Source organism: Megalops cyprinoides, chromosome 5, assembly GCF_013368585.1.
Source record: "Megalops cyprinoides isolate fMegCyp1 chromosome 5, fMegCyp1.pri, whole genome shotgun sequence".
NCBI classification, from domain to species: Eukaryota; Metazoa; Chordata; class Actinopteri; order Elopiformes; family Megalopidae; genus Megalops; species Megalops cyprinoides.
Window position 1 is genome coordinate 530139 of NC_050587.1, and position 24377 is coordinate 554515.

Genomic DNA, 24377 nt, shown 5'->3' on the forward strand with positions numbered 1-24377 from the left:
GGTGAGCAGGCAGGCAGGTGGAGGCAATCTGGGAATCAGGTGGGCGGGGACAGGGCAGAGAGCAGGGCAGGGCTGGAACACAAGGGAAAACAAAAGCACATGGATCACATTGACAGACAGGGGGAACACAACAACAACAGCTAGGGGGCTGGAGTACTGACACTATACGCTTGAAATACTGTAAGACAGATTATTCTGATTTTACAAATTCTATTCTATACAAAAGTGGTCATATTTGCATTGAAATGTGCATGTATATAGGCATAATATAGATGTAGTTGTCGCTGAAGGGATTTTTCCACTATTACTGCCATATATGTAAGTCATGGGCTAGCAGTGAGAGAAAGGGACCCAAGAATGCAACTACAGTAAATTTACCACACTCAACAGTGGTATCTACAGTATTGTGACAGGCAAAACAACAGATCAAAAAGTTTGTTCTTGGTGTCATGATAGCTACTTGGCTTCACATATTTATGGGGCGTTGGGGATTGTAGGGGTGGATAAGATATGCTAAAGATTTTTTTCTAAAGCTTCAAGGCAAGGGAGAATGTTGCAGTAAATGAGAGATTCATAAAAAATGGACCCAAAATACAGAGGACACCATGGATCAGCATTAGGGCTACAGCAGACTTCTAGTGGTAGTATCATGTGTTGTTGTTTCACTGTACTAGAAATGAAAAGCATCTGCAGGCTTTTTGTTGTACTATAGTATACCTCAGAAATTGTAGCATAGAGCTTTCATGAGGCATATTGCAGCATTTCATATTTATTTGTTTGGTATTACAATATCTACTGTAAACTTTACTTTTTTGCAATTCAGCACTAATCTATGCAAAAACAGAGGATACGGCAACACAATATATGCATTTTGCAATGCTTCAAGTTGTTTATGTTTTTAGTCCATTGTATTTTGAGTGACAAAGTAGTCTTGCCGGGAGAGAGCATTTGCTATAGTTATGGCAGCATGAGTCACTTTTGGGTGAAGTATGAAGTGTTTTGGTGGTTGTAGTGCATTTTGCATGCATCATATGCATGGCTGTTAAGCACACTGTGTTAAGAGTTTTGAAAAAGTGGACATGGTATTAACGAAAGTGTGAAAATGGTTGTAAAAAACTGTAATATACCATATCCTTTCTTTCCGAAAGCACATGTGATTGTTTGATAATGTTGTCCTGTTGACTGTAGGTTCTTGGGCTGCGCATGTCCTCTATATATTCACACATCAGACCCTTTTACACTTAATCTGCTTTGCAAGTGTATATAGGCATGCTTTGTATTTGATTAAAACTTCACTGTTTCAAAATATTTGTTTGCTTATTTATCTTGTGAGGGAATTCAGTTGCAAATTGTAGTAGTAAAAAGTAGTAAATTCCATCTCAGTGATAACCCTCTGATTGAGTATTTTAAGTTACCACATATAACTCATAAAGCTTCTCAGTTTTATAGAACAGCTAATCAGTTACTTGGGGACACATGCAATAACCTCAAAACAAAATGGCAAAATGATCTTGGTTGTAATATTGATGATGATGAATGGCCAAGTATATTGTCAGATTTGGGTAGAGAATTGAGGGGGAAATTTATTCAATATAAGATGTTACACAAATATTACTGGACACCATCCAGGCTTCACCGATTACTTAATAATGATCTGTGTTGGAAATGTCAAAAGGAGATGGGAAGTTTTTGCATATGGTCTGGGAGTGCTCTTTGGTCAATCCATGCTAGTGTAAAGTTCTTGATTTTCTTGAAAATTGGCTAGGGTTGACACTGCCCTTACAACCCCAGTTCTTTCTTCTGGGGGATAGGGTAGAGGTACCTCATTTAACTCACAACAAATTTACCATCATGATAGTGGGCATTATAACAGCAGCCAGAATGATACTACTGGAAATCAGAACTCCGGACTTGAAACAGTGGATTGATGAAGTGATCAGGACTACATCATAAATATGCTGGAAAGAATTAATGGGAAGCAGAAAATGAAGGAGACATGGAATCATTTCTGGCACCATGTAATATTAAACTAAATGCAAAAAATGTTAATGGGTATTTTCATGTCTTTTTCAGGTTGCATAATGTTCCCTCTCATTTTATTTGTTTTGTTTATTTGTCTTTTTATTTATTTGTCTCTTTTGTTTATGTAATGAATAACTGATGCAATTGCTGCAATGTACCTGTTTGAATGTGCAAACAATAAAAGCTTGAATTACAAAAAAGAGAATTCAGCTGCAAAACTGGGCACACACAAATGAGACTTTTGCACTCTCCCTAAAGATTTTCACTTTATTTTATTATCAATACTGTGTTAATTAGTCTTACATTTTAAACCACATCAGTAACATGTATGCATTACTTAATATCATGGAAATCAGTAAACAGAAAGCTTTGAAAACTTGACCACGATATTCTGAAAACACAAATACTGCAATAAAGCAACACACAGCAAGAATTCAAAGAACGTCAAACAATGTATCAACTGCCTTAATAGTAATAATCATAATCATAATAATGTTAATAATGATAAGAACAATAATTCTATCTCCCTTACAAATTCCCTGCTGGTACTGAGATGAAGCCGCAGTAGTCTGCTAAGCATCTGCTCCAGTGAGATGGACACATTAAAAAGCTCCAGGCAAAGGTCCATTAAAAAGTCAAAGAGCAGTACTTTACTGTGTGTCCAAGGATTTGTGTTTATGTGTATATGTGTAATAATGTCTGTGTGTGAGTGTGTGCAATGGTGGCAAAGATCAGTTTGGATGCCTCTCACACTGCTTAGCTTCACAGGTTTCCTGGTGCCATATTAAATCCAGATGAACTCACATATTCACATCAGTATCCTTATATGGTGGAGAGAGAGGAACGGGGGAACAGATGGAAAATGGTTGGGAAAAGGAGTAGAGTGCACAGTGGATCAGAACTCTCCCTCTTAACTGTATTTTAAGAATCAAACAATGCAACTGCTATGAAAAGTTGTGCTGGAATCTAAAAAGAGCAAAAAATTACTCCTTTTATTGAATATTTTTTCCTACGGTGGGCAATATTGAAAACCTTGAAATCACCTACATGACATTGGAAAAAAAGACCTGCCAGTAATGCTCTTAAAATGACAGACACTGGTGCTGAGAGACAGGGAGCCAAGTACAGGGAGCCAAAATCTGAATTCATGTGAGGGAATTCATATCTGTGAACCAATGAGTTTACAATCTGATGCCCCTTTCTTATTAAACAGGAATGTAATAACTCAACAAAAGATCTCTCAGTGCAGTGAGCCGAGTTCCAAAACAATGAACCCAGTCCCACCATGTGAGTGCATAGCAAAGGCTCCCAGGTCCCTCAGGTGAAGAGGACACCACAGGAGATACCACAGATTAGCCCATCACTCTCAAACAACAAACTCAAGTGATGCCAAGGACACAAAGTTGATGCTTTTAACTTCAGTGAACAAAAACATAACAAAGCTAAGTGTAAAAAAAAAATTCTGTTCTATATCTACTGTAGCTCTTAATAGACTTTATATACTTTCACAATAGCCATCAACAAACCTGAAATAATTCTTGAAACACCTCAACACGCCTGTGACAGGCCAATTAATGTGACAGTCATCCACTCCCACTCCTGCCCTCTCCACGCCTCCCACCCTTGATATTGAGTCTTCAGTCTTGTCAATCTCACGTTCCAAAAGAGCCCAAACCTGTACAAGAGTCAAAAACACAAGGAGGGCTTGTGTATCGATGTGCAGTTCCACTCAGACACAGAGACACTGCTGTGCTCTCAACAGCTATGACATCCCAGTACATGGGCAAAAGTTCCAAGAGCTTTCATCACACCTCTAATAAGCCCTTAAAAGTATATGTTACATCTATTTAAACACGCACTGTGTCTCAGATAAAAGAGCTTTGGTGCAGTTCCTCTGTGCTCCCACCATACCACCAATATTCAATATTAATACTCAATAGTGAATTATCCAGAATGTATGTGGGTGTGTATTCTGGGAGTGGTGTGATGTCCTATAGGGGGATGTTGAGAGGGACTGAGCCAGAGGAGCTTCTGTGCCTTCTCTCTCCCTCTCCATTTCCCTTGGGATTCTTATAGCAGCAACAATGAGAGGGGAGAGAGCGAACGACTGCCACTGAGGGGCTATTTGAACAGGCAACAGCTGACTGGCTGTCCAAGAAAAACACCCAGGGAGCCATGGATGTGACTTGTCTGCACAACCTGCCCCCTAGGCGATGCTTCAGGATGACTAGGGCACACCCTTGAGAAGAGCAGTCACTGGGCATCTCCAAAGTCTCTGGGGGAACCTGCGACCGTAGAAATAATCCAGAGGGCGGGAGATACTTGTGTGTGTATTAGAGCAGACAGGTGCACCTGTGCCCATGAAAAGGGGGGCTGATGGCAAGTGTGCATCCATCTGTGTTGGCTGCCAGGTGCCGTGGCCCTCCATGCCCCCAGGGGGTACTACACATCAGTGCTGATGCTGCAGCTGCGCGTGAACATCTCCTTCATGGTGACAGAGCGGGTGAGGTTGAGCTTGTGGAAGCTGGGCAGGTCCATGGGCAGCTCCAGGCCCTGCTGCTGCACGGTGCGGTAGCTGATGTGCTCACCGCCGTTGTGCTGGCCCTCTGGGTGCTGCAGGTAGAAAGGCAGCTCGTAGTGGGTGCAGGAGGGGCAGAAGGTGTGGGAGCGCGTCAGCTTACGAGCCAGGGGGGGGGTGAAGAGGGTGGGGCCGTTGGGGGTGGACACTGCTGCAGCCACAATGTTGTGGTTGGAGTGTACGGGCGGCAGGGGGGAAGTCACAGCGAAGTCGGGCTCCTCCTCCTCCGACTCCGACTCCTCCTTCTTACAGCAGTAATACTGAATAAGGGGAGAGAGTGTGTGTGGTGAGGGAGACAGAGAGAGACAGAGAAAAATCACATTCATCAGACTCCATTATTTTATTAGATTGTGTACCTGTTCATTTATGATGACACAGTTCAGCTTGCCTATAGTTGTCAGGACTCTTCCAGGAGCTCAACATGTCTGTCAAAGAATATGCTGTGAGGAAGCAGATGTTGCTTTCTGACCCAAATCAAAGCTGCCTCTGCACACCTGAACTACTCATAAGCATACAGATGCAGTCAAGTGAGCTGTATAACCCAGCCTGATCATACAACCTGGATCCTATTTCTGGATATTTGAAAGGGGTTGAAATGTACTGAAAGTTAGCATCTGTGTTTCAGGCAGAACTGTGGAGCATGCGTCTAGTATCAGCAGGGTTAAGGAGACATGGAGTGCACGCAAAAGTGTTAAATATTAAGAATACGAAAACAGGATAACTGTATTCCATTAAGGTCATGTGCATTAAATGAGCACTCAGATTACTGATACTTTAATGAAGTTAGCAGGACAGTTTTGGAATTACATTCATATTGTCTGAGACAACATCCATAAGGTTCTATCAGTAAGCTGTGAAAAAGCACCTCACTGCCTTCTATTGGGCATGGGAAGTTTTTTTTACCCTTTTTGGCACCATCTGCAGTTGACTGTATTTTGTTTTCATAGGGCTTGCAATGTCAGCTTTACGTTTGTGAAAGTACTTCTGGTACAATAAAGTACAATCTGATTCTAATCCAATGTTTACTACAATAAACAAGGTTTACAAGACAAAGCATGTGTGAACTACATAACATGCTGATGCATGTTGATTAGCACATTAATGGCTTTATATGCACCTGGTTTGAATTACAAATACAAAACACAGACACAATGTAATGACTTATATGGCTTGCTTTCTGCATATAATCCATTTATAAAGCTGTATATTTGCTGATGTATGTCATGTTCAGCAAATCAAAAGCATTCCAAAAGTAGTCTGATGAAGCAACTGAGTTTGAGTGACGCAAGAGAATGTATTAAATGAAGAGCAATCTAATCTAAATTCTGTACTGGGATACGTTTTCAAAGTAACCCTTGCAACACTTGTGTCCATAGGGCTGAGGGCTTAGAAATAGTGTGGGTAGACAGTGCTTGCTGTTGTACCCATGAGCAAGGTACTTGACTTCCACAGCTTCGGCAAGCATGTTATTTGCCCTAGATAAGGATGTTGCTAAGTAAGCAAACGCTTACACAAATAGTAATGTGCTTATTCTAAGAGGCCTTTCCTTCAGTGTTCTGAGCACAGTGGGTCTCAGTCAGCTTGTCCTCTAAAAACACCAAGACTTTTCACCGAGCATTAATCTGAGGGAAACGTGTTGTAATTCTCAGAGTCTTAAGCCATTTCCACATATGAACTCCGGACAAAGTGCGGAGAATCAGGTCCGCAACTTGGCCGGAATTGTCCTTTCACACACGTAGCACGCAACAGGAGATTGTCTCACCTACAAGAAATACTCTGGTTTGGTTTAGGTGAGGGGCGGCGCCTGGGTAGAGCGTGCAGGAGGCAGGACATGACGCAAAAAGTATGCTGCAGAAATCGCAGTGGCTGTATTCGAAACCACCTACTGCATACTGTGTACTACACAAGTATACACTGTATACTGCATGCTATTTTTCAGTGTAGTACCCAGTATGCGACCATTAATAATTACATTTGTAGTATGTTACATTGTCACTTGAAATCATTGCGAGTTTAGAAACGTCCAGATTTCCTCTTGGTATTTTCCAGTTAGACGCCACTTGCATTCTCACGAGTGAAAAGTATTTACGAGATCACCTAAAGTGTTCGCGAGTTGGAGTATTTTCAGTTTTTTTCTTTTCAATGTCTTACCTTTCTGTGGTACGGGTACATAATATGGCACGGAGGAGGAGAAGGCGAACATAGCTATTGTACTTTTGGGTAGCCTATAAAAAAATTCACACATAGACATCTAAATGGTGTTACCGGTACACATAATCTATTATTAATTATACATAGCTCGCTATGTAATGTTAGGTCACCAGTTCACCTATCACACTATACCTATCACTATTACTTAGCTGCAGCTTAGCTAGCTACTAACCAGATAATAAACTACTAACCAACGTTATTAAATCATCGTAAGAGACAAGCTTTGGCAGTATAGCTATAGCTAACTATCTCTTTAATGATCATTGGACTCAAAATAGCATGTATTTGGACATATCCGCAATGTCAACTAAACAGTGGAAAGCTATGTACAGGCACGCGGAAAAGAGTACGAGGCAGATGTTTGTATTCTTCCGGTTTCGCGCCAGTCACATAATAGAAACGTCATCAACACGCCCACTCGCTCGCGGTGGATTCTCTGGAGCATTGCCTGCTCTATTCACACATGGGCTCACTCCGACATGAGGCGGACTTTGTACTAGGGAGCTGGCAGAACAAAGTCCGTCACATGTCCGGTCCGACTGATTTGGACATTTGCGTTCTCACGTTCAGCTCCCCTGGCTAAGGGCCAGATACGTTCCGGCCTCCAGTACATGTGTGAAAGGGGCTTTAGACTGCAAAGAAATGCTGGAAATGTGTTGCTTGATCTTCTCAATAAGCACAATGTCTTGAATATTAGTCAAAATGATGAATGCATGCAGATGTTCACAAATAATCACAGCTCAAAAAGTGTGCAAAAATGTGTATATGTCTAAGATAAGAAACATCTTCTCAATCCACTGGTTTAAAACTGACCGATACAAATGACTTGGAGCTATACTAGTAGCGCACAAGATAAGCGTTCTCTTTATAAGCACTTCTTATGCTAATAAAGAGAACTGAATTATGAGCAAGAAGGACAACAGAAGACTGCATCTATACAATTACTTGACATTTAGTGCTGGGGCTGTCTTCGTTAGGAATGATTCCATTAAGTAACATGGATGTTGGAAGTATTTCAGCCACCTAATCTTTAATTCGCACTTGGACTTTCCGCATTAATAAATTAATAAAATGTCTTATTCATTATTAAACTTACACCTAATTAAAAAACTGTCAGAATGTACCAAAGAAATGAACAACCAGCTCACGACTGTATACATTAGATTTAGAACATAAGAACATACTATGATGAGAACAGGCCATTTGGCCCAACTAAGCTCGCCATTACAATTAAAGATGATCTAAAACTGCATCAAGTATGGACTTGAACACAGCAAGGGTCTATGCGTCAACTACATGACCTGACAACCTATTCCATGTATTGATAACTCTTCGTGTGAAATAATACTTCCTTATATCAGTACGGAACTTGCTCTTAAATAGGTTCCATTTATGTCTCCTTGCTCTACAGACTGAACTCACCCTAAAAAATGTATTGTAGTTAACCTTATTGAGTCCTTTTATAAATTTAAAAACCTCTATTAAATCACCCCTAAGTCTCCTCTTGCTAAGTCTAAATAGGTTAAGTAAGTTGAGTCTTTCCTCATAACTTTTATATTTCATGCCAGGAATTAATTTAGTTGCCCTTCTTTGAACTTTTTCCAAGAACCTCAATATCTTTCTTATAGTGCGGTGCCCAGAATTGCACACATTATTCCAAGTGAGGTCTGACTAAAGCATTGTATAATTTCAATATAACCTCCTTAGATTTATAATCAATACTTCTGGTTATATATCCCAGCATCCTGTTGGACTTTTTTACTGCTACAGCACACTGCCTAGATCCTGTTAATCTTGGGTCAACTATTACTCCCAAGTCTTTTTCAAATTGAGCATGTCAGGGAAGTGAGAATTTAATAAAAATTAAATGGTCTGAACCCAGCAGTCTTAGAAATTAATGCCCTTGTTTATCGTCCAGCACTCTGAATACCGTACACAAATGACACCAGTTACTAAAACTCCTCATTTAACCAACATGTAAAATAACTTAAAAATTGATTTCATTTAATAATTATTATCAAAGCTATTAATTATCAATTAAATCACTGAATTCGTTGATAGGAAATGAGCAGTCTGGTGGATCAACCTTTGTCAGAATTATACAACCACAAATGAAATAAATTAAAAAGGTTTATTAAGAAGTTATACTGCGACAAAGACAAAATTCAGAGTCTGGGCTGCAGACCTGGTCCACTACCTTAACCGACATCAAATTATATAAAGACATTAACAAACCAAGAACATGGATGGATCACGGAATGGATGAATGAATGCATAAGAGAAAATTACCCAAGCCAACTGTTTTGGGTAAAAATTACCCAAAACTGAGCATGAGCAAAAACTGAGCCGCAAAAACTGAGCAAAGAGGCCTGTTCTAGGCCTGATTTAAGAAGAAGCTCTCTCCACCTCCCTGAGCCACGCATAATTAATTTTATGGTGGGAGAGTACCTGGAAGTTTCTTCAGGACTTAATCTTGTGCCGTAGATCCAAACATCTGGAAATACCAGATATATTTTTGAGATGATCATTTTTGCATTCAGCTCTTCATGAGCATCGCAATGGCACCAAACATTAATAGGCATGGGTTGAGAGGAGAGAGTTAGCTGAGAGGAACTGGTAAAATGGTTGTTTTGCTGCTATATTGAGAAACACACGTTATCACATGGCATTGGGTTTTCCAACACCCTCATCATGACATGAGGGTAAAATTAACTGGGGAGTATAAAAGGGTAAGTGATCCAAACATGTAGATACACACAAAGAAACATTCACATACAGACACACACACACACGCACACACACACACACACACAAATACACACACGCACACACACTGATTGTGCTCAGGAAGGGGAGAAGGGGGGAGAAGGCAACCCTCTGCAGTTGTGGCCTACCTGGATGTTATTGTTTTTGAGAAGTACCTTTAAAATTGGCTGAAAATGCAGCATTCTTTAATATTATATTAGTATTTGGTACCTGAACCTCTTTCAGATTAAACCAAACATGACTGCGGCCACTGTTTAGCCAAGGATTCTAAATCTGAGGGGCAGTTTAATGCTTACCAATACACAAGTGGGCGTACCACGCCCTACTTCCGCTTTTATCTGGCAAAATCAAATGTAAATCCAAACCAGCAAACATTAGTTTGAGATTTTAAAGTATCTGATTAGGTAACTTCTTGCAATTCTTAAAGCAACAGCTGCTTATCTTAAGTGGGTATGTGACCTGAGGTCACTGATTTAGGAGTATTTATGGTGGTAGGCCATTCGTCCTCTTGCCTGCTATGTGTGTGTATTTGTTGACCGATCTTATCTGCCCTTGGTCTGGTCCTGAGTGGGGGCGGAATCTTAAAAACTCAGACCAGGCAAAGAACCATAAAATGCCTGGTACTCTCCCGACAAGCACATTGTAGTTTTTTCCCCCATGAAATAGTCTTGTCGAAGGTTCTTATTTCCCACATGCAAGATTTTATATTTAGCTGAATTGAATATCATCTGCCAGTGTAACGGGTGGTATCTTGCGTTGTGTTTTAATGTGATGTTACGTGGGTCGGCGAGCGAGCGAGTTTCGAACCGAGGTTCTTACTGCTCGCTGCCAACCCCTTAAAGCCAGCGTCGTTGCCAGTTGAGCTAAAGGCAAATTGCCGTTAGCCTGTCGGCGACAACGCTACTTAACCAGGTCTCAGTGGGAGTGACGTAGCCGCTGCAACCACTCGGCTACCTGCTACCCGCTACCTAAGGCTTTACGCAGGACTCACACGAGCTAATCACTTCAGCTCTGCTACACTCACCCCCCTTTGACCTCCTCAGCGACCACTGGCGGCCAAGCTGTGCTTTAGCCAGTGATCCGGGTCACGGCACCAATGTAACGGGTGGTATCTTGCGTTGTGTTTTAATGTGATGTTACGTGGGTCGGCGAGCGAGCGAGTTTCGAACCGAGGTTCTTACTGCTCGCTGCCAACCCCTTAAAGCCAGCGTCGTTGCCAGTTGAGCTAAAGGCAAATTGCCGTTAGCCTGTCGGCGACAACGCTACTTAACCAGGTCTCAGAGGGAGTGACGTAGCCGCTGCAACCACTCGGCTACCTGCTACCCGCTACCTAAGGCTTTACGCAGGACTCACACGAGCTAATCACTTCAGCTCCGCTACACTCACCCCCCTTTGACCTCCTCTGACTCCTCAGCGACCACTGGCGGCCAAGCTTAAAGCCAGCGTCGTTGCCAGTTGAGCTAAAGGCAATTTAGAGACCTGGTTAAGTAGCGTTGTTGCCGAAATGCTAACGGCAATTTGCCTTTAGCTCAACTGGCAACGACGCTGGCTTTAAGGGGTTGGCAGCGAGCAGTAAGAACCTCGGTTCGAAACTCGCTCGCTCGCCGACCCACGTAACATCACATTAAAACACAACGCAAGAGACCACCCGTTACACCAGGTATCTGCCCACTTTTGGATGCTGTTTAGGTCTTCCTGTATCACCTTAGTTGATTCTATACTGTTGGCTAGACCCCCCAGTTTTGTATCATCTGCAAATTTTAGTATTTTACTACTAACCTCCGCATCAAGATCATTTACGTATATAAGGAATAGCAAAGGCCCCAACACCGATCCATTCAGGACCCTGCTCTGATACAATTCCTCCCACAGTTACAGGCCCTGTTCACACCTGGTATTAACATGCGTCTTGGGTGATCCGATCACAAGTGGACAGCTCTAAATACGTCTGTTCACACCTGGCATCGTTTAAAGGTCTGCTTGAACGAATCTTGTTATGACTGTCACTATGAAATAATGTGTTGTATCTGTAAATGAAAACCTAGTTGACTAGCAAGCTAGATTCCGTTCATCACTGAAATTAAATACCCTTAACTCAGCCGCAGCTTATCTTTTGTTAAATTCTGTTTATCGTTGGAAAATGCATTAACGCTAGATTAGAACATTTTGAACTTCACCGTATTTGTGTGGCACCTTGCCAGTATGGTAGAATTAAATAGGCTAAGCAAGAATAGATGCAAGATATTATGTTTTCAAAGTTTCTTACGTTATTCACTGCAATGAAAATGTTTCATAATGTAGTTCAATATCAAAGGGTGTTTGCTGGTTTGCTAGTGTTTTGAATACATCTATGAATTACTTTTCTAAAACCGAAGCACGCTTGTTATGGAAGAAGGGACATTCTAAAATGCTTAACGTGAAAGGGCTTAACTTGGCTTAATGTTCCAAAAGAACGATCAATGATCACAAAATATCTCTCGGACATCTCCCACCTGTCAAAAAATCAAAACCAAAATCCTATGAGTATGGACGCTTTTTTGATAGGAGATGGTGTTTATGACATGTGAGATGTCAGACAAATTTGGTCATCATTGATCACTGTTTTAGCACATTAAGCCACGTTAAGCGTTTTAGAATTTCCCCTTGATATTCATGATATCGTAAATCTTGACTCCCACAATAGTCTAACATTTATTTGTAGAACTACAACACTTAGCATTTGCTATATATTTTTAACGTTAAATCACTGTTGCCTTAAAGCTAAAATTAGCTAGTATTTTTAAATCTCGTGTTCTAATCGCACCGGTTTTAGCTTACGCGCTGAACAGCTAATCACACCGGTGTGAACGCCGTTGGGGCGCGAATGAGTACGTACTTCCGCTTAAGCAGAGGACGTCAGTTGAGTAGGCGGTCCTTCAATGTGGCCCAGGATGCATTTGTGTTCACACTGCTAAAAGAATGTGGCCACATGCGGCCCAGACCACCTCCGAACGTGGTCTGAGAGATCGGATCTCATGCGTCTGTTGCGTTTACACCTGTACTTAGCGCTGTCCACTTGTGACCAGATCACCCAAGACGCATGTTAATACCAGGTGTGAACAGGGCCACAGTCTGCTTTCTACTAGACAACCAACTTCGAACCCACTCAGTGATAGCTCCTGTAATTCCTGCAGATTTCATTTTCACTATGAGCCTCTCGCGCGGAACTTTGTCAAATGCCTTTTGAAAGTCCAAATAAATAATATCATAAGCTTGGTTTGTCTCTAAACACACTGTAACTTCCTCAAAAACGTCCAGGAGGTTTGTTAAGCATGACCTCCCTCTACGAAAACCATTCTGGCTATCATTTAAGATACCATTTTGTTCAAGGAATAATTCCAAATTGTCCCTAATGATGAATTCCAGCAATTTACATGTGATACAAGTTAAGCTGACAGGCCTATAATTTCCTGGATCAGTCTGGTATCCTTTCTTGTAGATAGGTACTACACTGCCATGTTTCCAGTCATCTGGTATTTCTCCAGTTTGAAGAGATTGCATAAAAATAACTGTCAGAGGCTTGTAAACCACTTCCACTAGCTCCCTGAGAACTCTTGGATATATTCCATCGGGGCCTGCTGCCTTATCTGTTTTAAGTTTTTGAAGTTTATCTAGTACTTCTGCATCATGTAAAGCAATTTCCTCCATAAGACTCTGAGAACTGAATGCACCTGAAGGCATATATGAAAACACTTCACTAGTGAAACTCTCCACAAAGTAACTGTTTAGGGTATCAGCAATAACTTTGTTAACATAAAGCATAACTCCATCCTTATTTTGTATACCTCTTATCTCATCCTTACCTATCTTTTTTTGACTGTAGTATTGAAAAAAGTGTTTAGAGTTGCTCTTTGCATCTAGTGCAATCTGTCTTTCAAAACGTCTTTTAGCTTCCCTTATTTTTTTAACTTGAGCTCGCATATTAATGTATTCAATCATATTACTCTCTGAGCTGTCCAACTTGTATTTTCTAAATAATTTCCTTTTTTTGTTTCAAACTGTCCTGTAACATCTTATTCATCCACAGTGGATGCTTCTTTTTCAGCCTCCCTTTTCTCACTTGTGGAATGAATTTACGCTGTACATCCAGAATAATTGTTTTAAATATGCTCCACATTTCTTTCTTTCTGTTTTGCCATCAAGAGTACCCAATTTATATGCCTTTTATAATCACGCATCTTAATAAAATCAGCGCATCTAAAGTTGAAAACTCTAGCATTGGAGAATGCAGACTTAACTTGCCAAAAAACTTCAAATGTAACTGCACTATGGTTACTTGTTCTGAGTGGCTCCCCTACCTCAGTACTGCAAATTCTATCAGGATTACTACACAGAACCAGGTCTAGAATTGTGTTCTCTCTCATGGGTTGAGTAACAGACTGTATCAAAAAACAGTCATTTACGACATCCAAAACCTTGACCTGACACAGCTTCCCAAATAATTGAAGGGTAAGTCCCCCATTACTATTGTATCATCCTCCTGACATGCTAGTTTAATGTTATCAAAGAGCATACTGTTAACACTGCTGTCTGAGCCTAGTGACCTATAACATACTCCGACATTCAGTCCCTTTACATTTTCCCCCAATATTTTAATCCATATGACTTCACCAAAACCAAGAGGCTCCATTCGTGGAATATGCTGAATATTAAGATTATCCTTTACATAGAGAGCTATGCCCCCTCCTCTTCTATTGGTCGTATTACATTGTATATGACTTACGTGACTACATACAAGACAGCCTACACAGAAAATCATGAATTCTCTATCAATATTTCTTGAGATATTATTCATGACCAGTGATGGAATTCAGCCCAATCAATGCCCACAGTGACTGGGTCTGGTGCACCCTAACTATGGTGACACAGGTGAGACATACCTGCAGCCTACAGTAACACAGTACTGCGATGATGCAGAGTAAGATGACTGTAGCTAAAATTCCACCTGTGATGACCACTGTCCCGGCTGTCATTCGAAATCCTCTCCATCAACACCCTGGGGGGGGTGCAAACAGAGAGACAGCAAATGTCAGAATATCATAAAACAGTCCATTAACTTTCCAATATTCACATATTCTCACATTGCTAATAGGATTACATAACAAATCCCTACGGAAATTTCACAGTAGGCAAATAAACAGATCTTTTTCTTCCTGCTTTCTTTTTTATAAACAAATTAATCCAATACATTGTGGAAGTAGACATTGTTAAAATAGCATACACACACATATGCACACACACTTAAGAATCTTTAAGAAATCGAGAGATGAGTTTCATCAATTGAGAGTCCATGGATGGAGACAGAGGAAACAGATAAGAGGATTGGAGAAAAATGGACTGGAGAATGGAGAGGCAATGACATAGTATGAGAGAATTAGGGGGGAATACTGGCCTCCTCCCTGGATAACAATAGCTGGTATGAGAATGATGCTTGACTATGTGCCCTGTTTGACTTAAACAACGTAGTTATGGCAGTGGCCATTTTGTTATCATTGTCCACGAGGCACTCCATGGCAACTCATTCCAGACAGTTCTCGAAAAGTTCATTCTAATCAACTTTAACCATGTCTTTCTTCCAGTGTGGTGCCCAGAATTGAGTACAGCACTCTACATGTAGTTTAATGAAGGCACTGATAAACACTATTATAACCTCTCTTGTTTTATACTTACTTATAAATCTCATCATCCCATTTCCATTTGTATTGCTTCTATTTTTTACAGGCTTCATTTTGCGCACTCTTATGCTCTTTATTACTCTTTATTATCTGCCATGGAATAGTCCAGGCTTAAGGTGTTATTACCAACCTGCAGATCTGTACCTCTAGCAATGTTAAATTTCACTTTCACAGAACTGTCCAGTTCTAGGTCCTATTTAAATATTATTGAATTGTGCCTTGCTGACTGATTTTACCAACCATATTGAGACAACTGCCAGATCATGCAGATTTGTGCTGTACAACATTAGAAAAATCTACCTATCTGAGTATTCTGTGCAGCTCCTTGTCCAGGCTCTGCTCATCTCAAGACTGGATTACTGCAATGCTCTCTTGGCTGGCCTACTTGCATGCACTATTAAGCCTCTACAGTTGATACAGAATGCGGCTGCACATCTGGTTTTCAACCAACCAAAAAGGGCTCACATTACACCTCTCTTGGTCTTGCTCCACTGGCTCCCTGTAGATGCTCACATCATGTTAAATCCCTTGATGATTGCGTACAGGATGACCAACAAACCTGCATCTACCTACCTACCTGAACTCACTACTGCAAGACTGTGTTCCCTCCTGACCGCTACATTCTGCTATCGAACAGTGTCTGGTGGTCCCGTCGCATTGCAGCACAAAATCACTATCGAAAACTTTTGTTGCCGTTGTCCCCTGATGATGAACTTCCACACTTCATCCATTCTGCCAAGTCCCTCTCTGTCTTCAAGAAACATCTGAAGACACAGCTCTTCTGCTCTCACCTGAGCACCTGAAACGCTACCCGGTAAAGGAATTTCTCATGTCTCAAAACTGTTTCCTAATAAACTATAAAATAAACTAAAATAAAAAATGCAATCTAGTGATTTAACACACTTGTTATCTCTACCAGATAGCTTGTACCTTGTCTGGCCAACCATAGACACCTGGTCATGCAATGCTTCCAGTATTGCTGCCTCTTTTTGTTTTTTTTTTTTGTTTTTTTGCTTGTGTTGTACTCTGTAAGTCACTTTGGATAAAAGCATCTGCCAAATGAATAAATATAAATGTAATGTAAATGAGTCACTTGGGAGCCCCTCCAAAAGAGCCTTTGGGTCACTTTTATTTAAAAAAAAAAAACATTTTTTACAGTATGATAACCTATTATTCAGAATATCCTTATTATATTTTATATTACATATTTTGTTAAGTCTCATCTTCTGTCTTAATCTCTTATGTAGGGATTTTGTGTAGTGGAGACTACTTACCCATCTTAATTTTCTTTAAATCTGGAATGGATTTACACAGCATGTATGCTCAGTATTTAATCATTGCTTTGATTTGCCGCAATCTTCACAGTGTAGAAGCTGCACCCAGTCCTCTGATGTATGTTGCTGAAATTTCCTCTCATCTTACTAAAATTGACCTGTCTATAATTAAAAACCCTGCTGGAGGAGCCAGTCCTAACTGGAAAATATACAACAAATTTTACATTTTGTGGCCACTTGGCAACATTGGCCCAACTACACCAGCGAGAATCACAAGAAAAAACCAGGTTGAATTATCTCTGGTGTGGGGAAGGTAACAAATTGTGTGAAAGAAAAAACATTTCTTACACCATTCAAGAACTCCTTTTCAAATTGTCTTGGTACATTTTGTTAGGTAACAGAGGGGTAATAAAAGACTCCCATTATTAGTGTCTCTATTTCCTGACAGCCTTTTTTATGTTGTCAAAGAACATGATGTTAAGGCTCTGACTACAGCATATTACTCTATTAAGGCTCTCCTCATTGTTTTCCTGTAATTTAATCCAAATAACCACACTAGGATTTAAAGGTTCAGGTCTTGTAATTTCCTGTGCATTTAGGTTTTCCTTTACATACCTGCCAACCATTTTCACTCATATTATCTCTATTCCTACTCATCCATTTATACCCAACAATGTGTTTCCTCTCCATGCCCAGTACTTTGCCTAGTCTGATTTAGCCTAGTGTGATTTAGCACAAAAATCCTTTATAAGTCCAACATTTTTTTAACTTCCAACATTAAAAAAAGCACAGCAATGTACTATCTGCACTATCCCCACTAAGCGATGATGTGTGGACACATTCTCTCTCTTTCTCTCTCTCTCTCACATACACACACACACATACAAACACACACACACACTCTCTCTCTCTCTCAAACACACATACACATGCACATACCCACATACATACAATTTCAAATACACACACTCTTTCTCTCTTTCTCATACACATTCCACATATGTCTCCTGCTCTCTCGCACACAGACATACACAGTCTTTCACACACAAGGCACACAGATATCCTTCATCACATCTGTGAAGACCCAGTGTAGCTCCTGTCCCTTAGGGATATCTTAATTGGATCATTGTCAGAGAAACGTGTTGCTATAACGATCCATGTTGTGTTGTGTTAGACAGACAGGAACATTAACCAGCAATTAAAAGTACTTTCCATAAACTTCGAGAAACATCACCATTGCACAATAATGGAGAAATACTGTCCTAACTTTGAGTTCTACACAGGAGTAACCACTCAGAGGCATAAGAATATCCTTAGCACTCCCTTGCCTGTTAACGTTCAAAATTCACCAAGAGAAATCCTACGAATAGATCTATTTTAATAATGGTATCAAACAAAGAACTTCTAATGGAAAGTGCCCTTAATTATACAACTGAAAACCAGCAGTCCAATGTGTCACTTACTATAGTCGCAGATCTTCCAAAAGCATGCGCAGAGTACTGCTTATACTTCCAGTGAAGTAGAAATTAGTATGAACAAGCAAAGGGAATATGAACACAGCTTCAAATGAAAAGCAATTGAAAACAACTATCAAAAACAATTGAACAGTGCTTCATTTTGAAGGCCCCCCACCATATTTTTCAAGAATTCTATCTGAGACTTGAATTGCACTCCAAACAGAAGCATTCTTGACCCCACTGATGCTCTGTCCTACTTGTGTCACACAGGAAACCATGCATGGCATTACAATCAAATTATATTGCTCAGCTCCAACAACAGGGGAACAGCCTCTCGTGTAGATTTTACCATTGTGTTATTGCATGTGACATTAAAGAGGAGGAGAAGTTGTGGTCTGACCATAAGTAATACAGAATTACCATACATAACAATACAACATTAATTCCAGGATGGACAACATAAAAGGCAAACCACATTGTTGTTGGACATGATGCGACTGGGCTTGTAGGAGGCACTATTTTCTCTAGAGCAAGTGGAAAATCAATGCCTCCATGGACTGATGCTAACAGAAGGTATTGCATTAAGTACTGTCGTCTGCATGAGATGTTAAACTATGGTTCAAAATGGTCACAGTTTGTATTAAAAATAATTGTGCTGAGAGTAAAGAGAATTGCAAATTCTCTATTCTGACTGCTCCCAGTTTAATTGGCAAAGTTAATCATTTCTTTCAATCAATGTTTGTGAACAGACTGAGTCTGAGAACATAATTGTGACACTTCTCTATGTATGTGCTTTTGCAAAGCTTTCACTGTACACACATATACACACATCACCCTGCACATACAAGATATGAGCGAGTCCCTCTCGACATTGTTGATGACAACCTCTTCTTCTGATGAGTGAGTAATTATTCAGGCCAGCTAACAAACAGCCTCATCAGCCTTGACCTCTGACCAAAGAGGGAACAGGAAGTTCAGCTCACGCTGCAATCTAACAACAGCAGGATGTCCACTGACTCACCCACAAGGAAAAGCCAAAGAAGGAGTGACTTCCAACTGTGACTACCAAGTTTCCAAAAATAAGTCTTGGGGTAGAAAGCCATCTGTTAAACATGCCTTTACAAATGCCTTGGCCAAGCTGTATGACATCTTTTTCATGTTTTTCAGTAGTAACATACACATGCTTGACTGGAGCAATGTGTCTGCGTCGGGGGCGACAGTGGCTCAGGAGGTAGAGCAGTTGACTGGGGATTGGAAGGTCCCTGGTTTGAATCTGGCTCATCCTGGCAGAGTGTCGAAGTGTCCTTGAGCAAGACACTGAACCCCCAACAGCTCCCAGTGGCTAGTTGGTAAGCATGTATATAGCAGCCTCTGCCACTGGTAGGTAGATGTGAGGCATATAACTGTAAAGTGCTTTGAGTACTCAAAATGAGTAGAAAAGCGCTATATAAATGCAGTCCATTTACCATTTAACTGATTTGTTTGACAACCGTCCACCTACCGGCTGGAAAACATCTTGCCCTCAAGCGACAAAAAGAAGTGTGTCTGAGGTTTATTCTATACCCCATCCTCAAAGCAGTCAAAGGTCAAAATCTTTGGGACAATTTACTCCATTTCATTGTCTACTGCCTCAGACCATTATCTTTGTAGCTCTGATCATCTCCAAATAATACAGATAAACTACCCTTATTCGCTGACATGCCCTTATTCAACGCCAGCATGAGACCTGACAAGATTTCTAACAGACAGCAAAAGTTTGTTTGGAGGAGAGTTTGTGTCCTACCCTTCTTTGTGCTCAGCTAATGGGGGGTTGTGGGATTGCAGTAAAATGTCCAGGGAAGTGTTGCTCAGCAGGAGCATCATGGAATATCATGGGATATGTGTTCATTGTTCATCATGTTGAGCCATACCAGAGCCAGAATGGATTCCCACTCCCTACATACATTCTGTCCAATCACATATCACCACAGTCCATGTGACAGGAAATGGGTAAGGGAAGGACCGATTAACTTAACGCAAAGAAGCACTGATATTGAATCCTGGTTAATAATAAAACAGAAATCAGCCACTGTGAACAGTGATGAACATGAATGAGGTCTCAAAAATGCATGTATAGCAGAGCTGAAGTGATTAGCTTGTGTGAGTCCTGCATAAAGCCTTAGGTAGCGGGCAGCAGGTAGCAGAGCAGTTGCAGCGGCTACGTCACTCTCCGAGACCTGGTTAAGTAGCGTTGTTGCCGACAGGCTAGGGGCAATTTGCCTTTATCTCAACTGGCAACAACGCAGGCTGTAAGGGGTTGGCAGCGAGCACTGAAAACCTTGGTTCGAAACTCGCTCGCTTGCTGACACCCACCCGTTACACATGGACAGAGGAGAGTTCTTAATGTCACTGATATGTTTATAGGAGCATCAGTGCAGGTGCTGCACACTCCCACCCCACCCCAAGCAACAGCTTAACACAGCTTATTGACTTACAGCATATTTATGGTCACACTGTCCCCAGTCATAAAGTATTTACACATACACCCATGTATTTAAGCATGCACCCACACAGTCACACACATACTAGGGGTGTAATGAGACATTGATTCATGATGCTGCATTGATACAAAACCAATGATACAGCTGTATTGATGTTGCATGTGAAAATTGATCCACACCATTGATTACTTTTCTATTTATTTCTATTCATATTAATTCAGAAATTTGAATTTAACTAGAGTGCTTGTGACAATATAGTAGACTAATGATGGGATATAAATTTCTATACATGCATATAAAAATGTTAAGGAATGTTGAATTATACTGTATTAGAGTACATTGTATGAAATCATACTGAAGTGAATTCATACATATATTGCGATATATTATATTGTTCCTTAGATATCGGTATTGTATCATATCTTTGTTAAGACAGAGGTTTTCATCCCTAACAAATACATAACAGTTACTCTGTGTTAGTGTGTGGGTGTTTGCGTATATTCCTCTGTTATTTTAGCCTGCTTCTCCATTTACATGTACACCACATTTACTGTCTCTAGTAATAAAAAAGTAACATGAAAAATGAATTAACAGGTGAATAAAGAAGTAGACCAATACAACAAAAATTATGCCCACAAACAACAGTAATGCACATGGAGGCTGGAGGTGGTGTTCCTCCTCTGTTGTTCCTCCTCTGCATAAAGATGCTTTAAGTCTCACCAGTTGTATTGTTATTAGTCCACAGAGCGAGACAAATGTCAGCCATGTCAAGATAAATTGGAATGCGGTCTAAGTGATGCTCAGTGTTAGACACACAGCTTTGCACTATGTGACCCTTTAACACCTTCAGGAGACTTGCATACAAAGCACTTCAGAAGTGTGGTGATTTAGATGTCAGAATCACAGCTAGTACACACCATACTGCTAGAGTATATGTATGTGAAAATGTGTTGTAAATGTACATGCAAGTATGTGTGTGTGTTTGTGAGGATGTGTGTGTGTGTACATGTATGCACATGTGATGCACCTCTTGTGATGTGACTTTAGTCTCACTTTTCATCTGCAGCACATAGTAATACAATCTGACAACTGGTACTGACCATGCCACTCTACACAAGGACATAACGAGATTACCCACAACAGTCCACAGAATTCGTTTCCCATGGTCCCCTGGGCTTTCCAGACCACTTAGCTGTGGTTGCAGCTGCAAGACCACCAGTATTGATCTGGCCTGTGTCTACAGACACATTTATGGACATAGTGGCCTGTCTGGTGAAATTGAGAGGAAGGGGCTTCACCATGTGAATTACAGGAGCCAAACCCTCCCACAGTGGGAGCTGCCTTGACAACGAGGAAGCATGGTGAGCTATGACAGGACGATGCACTCAGAGAACTGAATACAACACTGAAGTAAACAGACCCCTTCTGACACTGCATCTGGAGGTTAGTTACACAGTGAACCTTCATTAGCCAGTTGGAATGGTCATTGGTTTCAGATATCGGGTTAGCAATCGTTCAGTGTCCAGTCATTTTCCTGTCATTGACTTCAAGTTAATCCATAGGAAGTAACAGGAAGACAAAAAATGCTAAAAGTAAAAAAAAGTACTATGTAAAAAGTACAATACCAGTCAAAAGTTTGGACACACCTAATTAAGATAATGGGAAACATGCATTCAAAGACATTCAGATCTAAAGACTTATACTTAAATGCTTGGAAGTTTGTTTCTCAGACAAATATAAATCATTATGTTTATGCCTATGTATGAATTTCTTTAAAAAAAACTTTTTATTAAACATATTTTTGGCTATTTTGAAAAATCTAAAATATAAGATAGTTTTGATTTATTTATAACACATTTTTGGTAACTGCATAATTCCATTTGTGTTTTTTCATAGTTTTGATGTGCTTACTATTATTATAAAATGTGGAAAATAGTAAAAATCAGGAAAAAAAAAGTGTCTTTTGACTGGAACTGTAGCTGTGTGCATACATACAGTACCCATCAAAAATTTGGACACAGCTGATTAAGGTAATGGGAAACATGCATTTAAAGATATTTTGATCTTTTAAAGGAAGAAAAGTGTGTCCGAACTTTTGACTGGTACTGTATATATGTATATAATACAGCTGATGTAGAAAAATTACACTGCCCATTCTGCACAACCTGATTGACTTTATGTGGTATCAATTTTTTCAAAAAGTCTTCAGCTGCCAATGAGGATATTTAGTCATAACACCCTCAAAGTCTATGAATGAAAATTCTTTGCTTATTAGGATAGGGATGCAATACAGGTTTGCATGTTATTATCAAGTTAGCCAGCTACGTAATAATGTAGCTACCTGGCTGAAAAAAAATTTAGTTAGGAAGAGTAATTCAGGGTCATTCTTATGTCCCTCCGGCTGGGCTGGCTAGCAAACTCAGTCAATTTCAAGTCTTTTAGCTAACAAACAAGCAGCTGGTTCAATCAGCTAGCTAGCTAACTGGCTTAAAATAAGATGAGCTGATGAGCTAGCTGGCTTCAAAAATGCAATTCTATCTCCCTATTCCCAATTTTGATCAAAGAACACAGTGAATGTAGGGTTTCACTCAAGGGAGCGACTTCTATCTGATCCCCCATTTAGTACCTCATTGTTCCCATTTTGAACTTTAAAGTGAGTGAAAATTTCAACCAAAGCCTTGGGAGCGAGATTTCAGGTGTTATTTAAATGGCTGGGACAATAATTGATATAAACAATGTTACGAGCCCAAAAAAAAAAAAAACCCACAGGCGCGGAGTATGCCTGGTCCACCCCCATCTGTCTAGCTGTACCTCTCACCTAGACCTAGGAAAAAAGAAAGAAGCAGAACTGCTCATCTGAAGGTTTGGGCCCTAACCTAGTGTGTGTTGTGGGTGTGTGCAAGGCGCGGATCTAACCCGAACAAGATGGAACAAGAAAAAAAAGAAAAACAAAACACGGCACGTCTATCAAGGCAGCCCTCCCTCTTGCCGGTTGGGAGGAAGGTGACCAATGACGGGTGGTTCAGTGCTGCTTCCAGGGCGCTTGGCTGGCGCCATGGCTCCGTCTTCTTCTTTCAATTATTATTTATTATTTTTTAGTTTGGAAAAACACAAAAAAACCCCACCCAGTGTGCTATACAATGAGGCAAAATAAATGTAATGCCTCCTAAAAGATGGTATTACTCTCACGGCTATATCCTTAGCCAGACTACGGGGAGCGAACCCATTACAATAAGTGCCAACCGACACCAAAAAAAAAGAAACCACAACCCGTCTGCAGGAGAGCTTTTTTTCCGATGAAAGACCCCACGTCCCCCGCCAAACCACTTTTTTGTCTTTTCCCGCCACCTGCTATTCCCTCCCTCTCCTGTCAAGTGGTCTTTAAAACTTACCGGTGAGGGAGGGACTGCCCTGCTGCACGTTGGTAACAACGCAGTGCATGCCAAATCAAAGAAATAAAAATATAACAACTTGTGTCAGTGTCTGGAATGAGCCTAACCTAACAACAATCATTCAGACCAATCAGAATAACTTTTTTGTAATTTTGGCAGGATACACATTGACTACCTCCTGCCTTACATAGGTACCTCAACTAGAATTCCTTACACAGTTCAAGCTCAAATGCTTTGAGGAGCAGCAGCTTCATGTCATAAATCTACAAAGCTCTAAATGAAAAGAGGACCTGTGCCAGAAGAGATGGCTTTTAAATAAAAATACAGAATTAAAAACCCCATTTCCAAATTCTTAAACACCTAAATAGTAACTTTAGTGAAAAGAAGTACCAATGGATAGCACATAAGATACACATAAGATGTAGTCTATTTTCAAGGGCAGAATGTGGTTTGAAATTGGCTTTAATGAACAGATCTGGGTAT

General features: G+C 40.5%; 1 protein-coding gene across 3 annotated transcripts in view; it reads right to left on the bottom strand.

Moving 5' to 3' along the window:
* Window positions 1-2551: 2551 nt before the first annotated feature.
* The window catches only part of fam163ba (family with sequence similarity 163 member B, genome duplicate a), a 29086-nt gene continuing 7260 nt past the window's right edge, over window positions 2552-24377 (bottom strand). Inside the window, exons 2-3 of one of the 3 annotated variants that reach the window (XM_036529922.1) lie at window positions 14497-14612; window positions 2552-4860 (exon numbers count right to left, since the gene is read on the bottom strand). In XM_036529922.1, the coding sequence (XP_036385815.1) occupies window positions 4465-4860; window positions 14497-14589 (489 nt within the window). In that variant the 5' untranslated portion in view covers window positions 14590-14612 and the 3' untranslated portion in view covers window positions 2552-4464. Of the gene's footprint in view, window positions 5026-14496; window positions 14613-24377 lie in introns of those variants that run through there. The other 2 variants (XM_036529923.1, XM_036529924.1) reach the window with 2 other exon arrangements.